The 10,195-nt window shown below is 40.5% G+C and overlaps 1 protein-coding gene across 1 annotated transcript; it reads right to left on the bottom strand.

Moving 5' to 3' along the window:
• Positions 1-211: 211 nt before the first annotated feature.
• Positions 212-9,596, bottom strand: nudt7 (nudix (nucleoside diphosphate linked moiety X)-type motif 7). Its single transcript, XM_088339916.1, has 3 exons — positions 8,741-9,596; positions 3,179-3,337; positions 212-579 (listed from the first exon to the last, which is right to left on the bottom strand). The coding sequence occupies exons 1-3, from the start codon at positions 8,903-8,905 to the stop codon at positions 244-246; spliced, it is 660 nt and encodes a 219-aa protein (XP_088196042.1). The 5' UTR covers positions 8,906-9,596; the 3' UTR covers positions 212-243.
• Between the last annotated feature and the right edge of the window lie 599 nt (positions 9,597-10,195).

Here is a 10,195-nt window from a genome sequence, read left to right on the forward strand (position 1 = left end):
AAGGCTGCTGCTCACGGCGGCGCCGCTTTGATCTTTTGTGCAAAGGGAGTAGGCTGAATCCTACTTGTATTCCATTTTTTTCCTTGCAGGAAACAACCGAATTTTACCTCACAAAAGTGAAATTAGAAAACAAAGAAATAGAATTTCAAACCTACAATTGTACTGCTAGCGACTCCAATAACACAATGCACCTAAAGAAACTATATATTAATCCTCTTTAGGAGATTTATTGAAAATGCACACTCAGAGTTTACCAAGTGTCTTAATACTTTGTCGTAACCTCTGGCTGAGCTTGAGCATCAAGTGCTCGGCATTCCACGTCGCTGATTTTGTCTTGAGTGCGATGGCGCTGACCACAATGGCCATCAGGGCTGTCAGACCCCAAATTCGATACCTGACTCCCGTTTGGGGCTCCGCAAAGTCGAAAGACAGTGATGGCGGCCACGTGCCCTCTGTGTCGGCAGGTCCGACAAAAAACTCCAACGGGACGGTGAAGACGGCACTCACCTCCGCTGGGTTGGGACGTGCCAGGAAGGATTCTGGGATGAAACCCACCACGGGAGTCACCAACAGATGGTACTGGTCGAGAAATAAAAGGTGGTGGTGCCAGTTAGTGATGAGTCGTTCACGAACGAAACGGCGCCAGAGGGGCCCCACTTGAATACGTAGGACAGATATAAAGTACTGTATGTTAAAAAAAAAAAATAGTCAAAGAAGGAAAATTTGACCAATTTGGATTCATTTGAATGATATTGAGGGCTCCAAAGCAGAGTGCATTGTCAATCGGGCAGAACGAGTCAAATTAGTCCCTCAAAACTGTGGGGCTTTCCTAATACCAAACTCCAATAGGGACTGCTGATGTTTCCTGTTTTACACATTTTAATTTACATATATAATTGTGTATAATTCTCATTTCTAAACCTGAAGAATTTAAAGCTTTGGTGCGCGTTATACCTGAGGTTTTATAGTAGTATATTACTGTGTTTATGCAATGATTGATCAATTGCTATGGCAGCTGGGTGGTTAGCGTTCAGTCCCACGGTTCGGAGGTCCACGGGGTCCTCCCACAATCCAAAAATCATGCATGTCGGTTAATTGGCTGGTCTAAATTGTCCTCTAGGTGTGAATGAGCTAGTGAGCTCAGGGTGTCTCCTGCCTATTTTTTCCCTCCAACGACAGACGCTGCCCTAATTACTAATTTCAGTGCTATATTTTGTATGTTTAAGGCTTGTATAAGTAACCTGTATTGTTTTGTACTGAAAAATAAACATTTCATAAAATAATATGCTCTATAAACATAAAGTTAAGTTTAACTTACTTTTGGAAGATGAGCTTTAAGAGTGCAGTGACTTCCTCCTCTGTGGTAGAAAGTGGCTGAAAAAAGCAATCCAACCATTTGCTCAACCGCATCTAGCTTTCTTATTCCACTTTCATTTCTAAAGAAACGGCTCGCCTCTCCTTTACACTTTAAACCAACCATATTGAATGGATGCACGAGATATTAAACAATAAAAATGTCAAAGTTCTTAGCGTGCTGGAGATATAGTATAAAATGTTTACACATAAACTAGGAAGAGGAAGCAGATTTCTTCTTCAGGGTGGATGCTGGGTGACCTCTCACAGCGCCACACACTGGTAGCGGCGGAAAGAAGCACTACAGTACTGTCATGTACTCGGAAAAAGGTGCACACAATACAAAGTGTAACTTACAAAAATGTCCCGGTATTTTTCGACATTCCTAAAAAAATGTTCGTATCTACTGTTTTTCGTAAGTGGAATGGTCGTAAGTAGGGGAGCGTCTGTACAGAAAAAGACAATATTGTAATTTGTCTTGTAAAGTGGTCTGATAACATGGCAAGAACAGCACCCCCTGTGAGTGAGGATAGGCAGTGCAGAAAATGGATGGATGGATGGATGAATTATCAATTACAGTCCACAATTCGCAAAACATTGATGCCACGGAAATCGAACGAAGGTCGCAACAGTGAAACCTCCAAACCCTATCCACTAGATTACCAGTGATGTAGATGATAGACAAATAGGCATTCGATTTCATTTCATCATCTTACTATTGTTATTCACAGTGCCAGGAACAAATGTTAGAGAATGGAGAAAACAAAGTCGTCATGAAAGATATGAATGAACGCAAAAAAAAAGCATGACGAGGGAACAACTCCTTAGTGTCTCTCGTGATAAATCGGATGTGTAAGGACATTACATACATAGTAAATGTTATGTTGGTATTGTGTTTGTAGTTTATGTGGTCAATAAATGATTTGATTCATGGCTGAACATATTCAACAACGTTTGTCACTCACCATGACTAGAGCTGAGGAAAAGTGAAACAAAATTTTATACTGATTTAATCAAATATTAGGAGGTGCACGTTATATATGAGCGCGTAATCGAGAATAAATATGGTATATTTCTGACGATTTTTCAGGGATCCTATATTTCACTTTAAATGTGTTGTGTGTTAAGAAGCTAAAATTGTATTATGTTACTATTGTTGCACTGAAAAGTAAATGTTCTTACTTTGTTTTGTGTCGCATTTTTTAGGGATTCTGTGTTTCTTGACAATATTTTTTCTATTAAGTGTTAATGCACAACTGAGTTCAAAGAGCCTTTAAATATATTGTTTACACCGCGTTTATCTGCTTTTATTGTTCTTTTACACTCAGATTTCTGGCCACAGAGTCCATTACGATGAAGCCTGGAGGACAGTTTCACGTGAGAGGAGAGTGATTTCACGCAAAAACTCGCAGATTATTTTAGAATTTTCTTGAGTGAAAATGGTGAGAGTAAGAAAAGGACGGTTTCAAACACTGTCCATACCCTCCCAAAAAGATGAAATAGGAATTGGAGCACATATATGAATTTCACATACTTGCACGCGCAACAAAAGAAGTTTGACAAAGGCTGCAGTGATGATTATTTAGCCAGAAGATGGTGCCAGCAAGTAGAATAGTTTAAAGTAATGGACACCACCTTTAAAGTTACTGTACTTGGAATAAACAACTTGGAAGTTTAAATGAGGTAAAAGTACATTGTAGATTTAAACAAAAGATAATGGGTTTTTTTTCAAATGGATTATTCATTAATTTGGTGCTTATGTCTTATTGTTATTGGTTATATCTCATCAAAGACACAAAAATATCCGAAGGGCCTTGTGTAGTACCTTGGAGATGAGAGGTTGCAGCGTGCAAATGACGTGAACGTCGCCTGGTAGGAGACCAATCTCCTCGTGAGCTTCTCTCAAGGCTGTTTTCACCTCATTTATGTCACTTGGGTCCCGCTTCCCGCCAGGGAAGCACACCTCGCCCGCGCCAGTCCTTAGCTGTACGCACATGCACAAATACGATAGTGAGAATAAGAGATGGTCAAAACTGTCATTACAGCATGATTCACCTTACAAAATCATGCAAGTATCCAGTGAAATACAATACTGTTTAAAAAGTCCAAAGGCACACGTTCTTAGGTCTGCACTTAGACTATGTCATTGTTGACTAGTCACTGATTATTGAGCCTAATAGTAATAATAAAATAACAATAATAAAACTGAAGGAAGTTGATTTGATTGTATGGCAAGTGATAATAAAGAAGAAATGGGTACAATGAAAAATCCATCTATTGAATTTCATAGTCTTTATTGTTATTGATTTCAACATTGTGAAACATTTTGTGGAAGAAGCTGTCTCTGAGCCTCTTTGTCCTCGTTTTAATGTCCGATAGACTGGGCATGTAGCAGGGGATGATCCACCGTGCTGCCCACTGTTGTCTAATGCAGACAGCAGACAAACATGGCGGCACCTTGAAATGCAAATTTCTCAAACTATGATTAGTTTTTTAAGAAAAAATAATATTGGTGTGATAGTTCAGGTATTTTTGTCTAGTATTCAAATCAATGATTTTTTGTTTACTATATAAAACGTTAGTACCACAAGGAGCCACTAAATATTACACACTGTCCCTTTAAGTACCTCTCTGCATAAAACTGTCCTTATTAACGTACAAGAGAATAAAAAAGAAAGGCATATGGAGTAACTTACAACAAAAAGAAGCTACATTAACTGTAACAGAAAAGATTTAAGGTGCCTTTGAAATTATAAAATGCAAATGCAAATCCTTAAACTTTCAACCTTTCATGAGCAAATATGTCATGGTGCTGAAAAATAAAAGTCGTAAAAGAGAAAAATGAAATGAAAGCATGCCTAAATAAATATGCAAACATGTTTACCCGGTAGTGCTTGGAGATTGTCCCATGTTGAAAGTGCATCAAAAAAAGTACACAACTCTGTTCTTGTAAATATATTATGTAATTACAACATGTGCCATAACTGAATGCGACCATGAAATGGGTCAGAGCAGATTAACAACATTTTTTTCCACATTGCACAATTTGAACCACATTCCAGTGCAAGTGTGACCAAACTAAGAACTACTTTAATATTACGATTAGTGTAAATTGATACTCATACTGTTCCGTGTAAAGGTTTAGGTCCCATTTCCCGATTTCAGTTTTGTTTTTTTTGCATGTGTATCGCTCACAAAAGGTTTCAGATCATCAAACCAATTTTAATATCGCACAGAAACAACGCAAGGAAATACAAAATGTAGTTCGCACACTGTGAAGGAATTTTGGCTCACTCTTCTTTGCAAAATTGGAACTAATCTGCCATATTGGAAGGTTTTCTAGCATTATCTGCCTGTTAAAGGGGGCCAAACTCGCTATTACATTCAGGGGCAATTGCGTTTTCACATAAGGCTGGATAGGCTTTGATTTTTTTGTGCCTTAATAATTGGAATCAACATTTGAAAACTGCATTACTAGGGAAAACATTTTCAACATTGTCGAAAATTTTAAGAAAAAAGTTTTTATCGTATCCTGGCGTAATACCTGCAATTCCATTTCCGGATAAGGATAAGTGATCTATTTTAATGATGACAGTTGATCTTAGTTTTTTTACTTACTTTTCATAGGTTCAAAGGCTTATCGAGGATAAATAGGCTTGTTCTGTACTGTACATACACACCAACACTATGGTTCTGTCACGACCAGCACACAGGGGAGACCTAATCGCGTAACGTTTTCTCACAATTTTATTGAAAGAAAGAGGAAGGGCAGCGCCCGCGATCCGATGTTCGCTGGACGCGGTAAGCAAGTCGCTCTCGTACTCGGAGTGTGATCCGAACACGGAAGTGGATCTTTTGTAGCGAGCGATGGCGGTGTCAGGAACGGAAAAACTGGTCGGTAGCAGGGACTGGGAGAACAAAAACGTGTTCGGGGTCGGAAACGAGTCGTAAGTCAAAACGAGAGAGTAGATGTAGTCGGGGACAAAAAGAGGTCGACAGCTGGGACGGGAGAGCAGACGTGGTCAGGATCAAAACAGGTCGTAGCCGGGGACAGACAGGAGCAAAAACGGGACAGGTGGGAGTCAGGGTCGAAAAAAGTCTTGCCTAGTATACACTGAGGTTCACAGATGGACTGACAACAGGGGATTGATAGGACTGGGTTCAAATAGTGACAGGGAGCCAATCAGAACCCGCAGCGGGTGGCCTCAAATGAGCGGGCAAGGTGAATCCAATCGGTAATCATGACAGGTTCTACGCATAAGACTACCTCTTTTCTCTCCTTAAAAACACCTACCCTTTTTATTTTGACCAACCCCCCTTTTTTAAAATCTCATCTCATCTCATTAGTTGCACCGCTTATCCTCAGTAGGGTCGCGGGGGTGCTGGAGCCCATCCCAGCAATCATTGGGCAGTGGGCAGGGGACACCCTGAACTGGTTGCCAGCCAATCGCAATGCACACAGGGACAGACAACTCGCTTGCTCATTCACACCTAAGGACAATTTGGACCGGCCAATCCACCTGAAATGCATGTCTTTGGAATGTGGGAGGAAACCGGAGTGCCCGGAGGAAACCCACGCAAGCACGGGGAGAACATACAAACTCTGCACAGGAAGTCCGGTATCTGGATTTGAACCAACACAGGAGGTTCGCAAGACCTTAGAACTGTGCCGCACACGCGCTAACCACTGCGCCGCCGTGCTGCCCTTTTTTAAAATAAACAACAAAAATCTTGACTCTAGGCTAGTATTTTAGTCTATGGCTGCTTAAACTTAAAGTGATACAAAGTCTTTGTGCATGAATAACGCGCCGGACGGACTGTGTTAAAAAGAGTGGATCCAGATCTACTACCTTTTAATGTAAAAAGTATGGCTTTATTCAAATCTCAGAGGCAAAAGTCCATTGCTAGCAGGCTATTTTTAGAACACCTGCGTGCCCATCATGCAATCTTGTGGGACTGCCTTAAAATAGCTACTTACAAAAAGAAATACATACCCATACTCAAAATATCCATCCATTTATTCATTATCTGCATCACTTATCCTCTGTAGGGTCGCGGGGGTGCTGGCGCCCATCCCAGCTAACACCAGCAGTGGGCAGGGGACACCCTGAACTAGTTGCCAGCCAGTCACAGGGCAACAGGGAGAGACAACTCACTCATTCACACCTAGGGACATTTTGGACCGGCCGATTAACCTGACCTTCATGTTTTTGGAATGTGGGAGGAAACCCACACAAGCACCGGGTGAACGCGCAAACTCCGCAAAGGAGGATTCGATCCCTTGACCTCAGAACTGTGCCGAGGACGTGCTAACCACTCATCCGCAGTGCCACCCCCTCGAGAAAAAAAATAAATAAAACGTACAATAATGGTTTAAATTTGCCCGTGGCCACAATGTTTGCAACCTTGACGTAGAAACACTTGGGTAGCAGGTGGGTTACTATGGGACGGCCATATTGGGATTTTCGGTATTGATCTGACCCAAGTAAATACATGGTAGTATCAATCGTCACTGACCGATGCTACCATGTACGAACGCCTCTCAATTCGGACAAATCGGTGTTCGACCCAAAATTTCGAGAAATTCTTGCTTCACTGTTCGTTCAAAAAATCGGAGTTCGAACGCCGGTACACTAGGGTGCGATGCTGAGCGGCATACGGGTGTTTTAGCCCCTAATTATGCCCCCGAAGAAGGTCGGTGCAAGCAGGACAGGTGAAAAAAGACAAGTTGTTCGCACAACTATTGCCTTTAAGAAAGACAATAGCTAAATATGAAAGAGGTGTACGAATATCCCATCTTGCTAGTGAATACAGCATGGCTAAATCTACTATCAGTACAATAGTAAAGAATAAGGAGGCTGTGAAATAGAGTGATGCGGCTAAGGAAGTTAGCGCTATAAGCAAGCAACTGCCGCAAGTTTTGGAAGAGGTTGAAAAACTTTTAATGATTTTTCTATCCCCACCGTCCACCACAAAGGTAAGAAATCCTATTCATAATCCTTTTTTTTAAATTTTTACACGTTCATGTTAGCGTAAACTTTCGTACGGAAGATTACGATAACGCGAACGTACGATTAGCCTCAGTTAGCTTTGTTTACGTAAAACATTCAGGGTGTTTGAATGGAGCTCCCTTTCCGATGAAGCGCTAGTCACTTTTTGTGGGGACCCGGGTGCTAAATGACGTGTAAACGACCTGATTTTTTTATTTTTACACGTTCTTGTTAGCGTAATCTTTCGTACGGAAGATTACGCTAACGCGAACGTACGATTAGCTTCATGTTTACATTCAAGGTAAACATTCAGAGTGTTGGAACGGATTAAAACGATTTTACATTGCTTTTAATGGGAAAAAACGATTTCGGTGATAGTACAAATCGGTTTTTGAACAGTGTTCTGGAACGGATTATGGTCGAGAACCGAGGTTCCACTGTATTTACTTTGTGCTTGGAAATGTCACGATTATTGAATAGTTCGAACACCCTAACCGCCTACCCAGAGTTAATTTATACTTGCGAAGAACATATGGCAAAGATTTTAGGCATTAAAAATGCTTCATTTTTTTATTAAATAACTAAATTGCAAACTTAAACAGTACAAACATTAAACATAATTATTTATATTACAACTGTTTCACAACAAAAATTAGAATTCAACCAAAGCATTTTATGTGCCGCTCATCCCAACTAGGGTCACAGAGGGTGCTGGAGCAGGGGACTGAACCATTTGCCAGTCAGTCCAAATAAAAATGCAGCGATGTAACAAAAATATAAATACTTTGACTCTAAATAACATAAAATACCTCCCATGGTACACTATTTTGAATATAAGGTCAATAATGCAATTAAGGTGTTAATTGTGGCAACGGGTATACCGTTCAGGAAAAATAAAACAATTTAAATTATATGTTACAGTTTGTTGATCTCTGTAGACTGAGCATTTCTCATGTTTCTGTAAATGTGTGGTTTTGACACAGTTGCAGGCACCTTACCAACACAAATAACAATATGGTCTTTTTCTGTAGTTGGAAAAACAAGTCCACGCCGAGCTGCGCTTCCAATTTGCTTTTGTCATGTTTGGCTTCTGGTTGAGGTGGACATACGGTTGGCATTCTTTTTTGCTTAGCAGGCAGGATGCAGCGGCAGGCCAGGTAGAAAGAGGTTCTAAAAGTGTGCCTGGCAGTCTCAAACTCAGGGATAAAGTTTGACAGTGGCTGAGGGCGTTGTTTTTTTGTCTTTAGATAAACACTGCACTATCTAAATATCCAAGCGGCAATTTAAGGAATTTGATGGATGAGTTAAGTATTGATCCCAGGAAATGGTATCGATCCGATTCAAGTACTCAGTATCGATAATATTGATATTTGGCACTACCCACCACTATCCGTTACCTTTTCTGAACGCTGAGTCAAGAGTGTGTGTATCTTCCCGTCCTTCACGAACAGAGGCACCAAAACGGAAGCTTGAGGGAGCGAAGCAAATTCGGACATTTTTGTGTCTTTTTTTCTGGTGTCAAAAGCCTCAAACGCCGCCATGGTTTCCTTCTTGACGTCCATACTGTCAGTGACGGGCAAAAAAAAACCCTCACGATGTCATCACGTGAACTCTCTAAAAGTGAATTCTTGGGAGGTTTTTGGTTTAGGGTAAGTGTATTCGTTTTGGGTTTAGTTAATCCCGTTTTTGTTTTGGAAATGAAATCGAAAGTTTTGGACGTTGCAAGCCCAGAGGTGAAGGTCTTACTAAAGGTTTTTACAGCGCCCCCTATTGATTGGAGGACCAATTGGTTTCAACTGCTGCGAAGGAAAAGAAACTTTATTCCATACCTGTCAACCTCCACTGCTCTATGCCCTTACAAACTGTCGTATTTTCCCTTACAAAATAATCTTACACCATTTTTTTAAACGTGTTTATTTATGTAGTTTAACATGGTATATTGTACATGTGTTTCATTATATCATATATATTGTTAATTAACATCCTCCACGGCTCCATACCCGTACAGACTGACGTATTTTCCCTTACAAAATAATCGTACACCATATTTTTTCGGAATGATGCATGATGGGAAATCCCCAGGCGGCAGACGTATGCGCACAGTAGCATCAAACCGCTCGCTTCGTTTGCAACGAAAAAAAACGATACCGAGATAGAGGCTACCGCGGTGAACTTGTTTGACTTGATTGATTTGCCGTTTCGTGATAGTCGGTGTTTACCGAATGGTGCCAATAATTGACATATTTGCGTTTTTCCTTACATATTTTCTTGTACGTCGTACACGTCTTAATATGCATAATTAAAGTACTTTGTATGGCAAAAACGTACAGGTTGACAGGTATGCAATTCCTTCCAGTCAACCTTAGCAAATAATTTCCTTTATGATTGTAATTCACAGGACCTGTTGACTTACAACCAAACAGAATACGTAGAATAAAAACAAAGATAGTTTGTGTAAAACACGTTTATTTTAGTCACCAAATAAACACAATTATTTCAGCATCTTAGTTCTTTCCCAACGTGCAGTAAAGTGTTGCTTTTTATACGTTATTTTCTCTGTGACCTATTTAATAACAAGTATTTTAGAGATCTTCTGGGATCAAAGTAATGCAACTAATCTTCACTGGGTGCGGAGGTCCAGGTTGAATTTCAACTATCGACCTCCCCGTGCGGAATTTGAAAATATGTTCTTTCCATGCCTGCATGGGTTTACTTCGGGCACTCTTCCTCTTAAATTCCCAAACCATCATTTGCAGGTTTAAATTAATCAAGCAAGTTAATTATTGAACCGTGTGACCAGAGACCAGCTAGTATTCATTTCAGGCTTTCCCCTCCCCGAGGTTCAATGGGCA

This window comes from Urocampus carinirostris, chromosome 7, assembly GCF_059441175.1.
Source record: "Urocampus carinirostris isolate Australia breed hairy pipefish chromosome 7, RoL_Ucar_1.0, whole genome shotgun sequence".
Lineage (NCBI taxonomy): Eukaryota > Metazoa > Chordata > Actinopteri > Syngnathiformes > Syngnathidae > Urocampus > Urocampus carinirostris.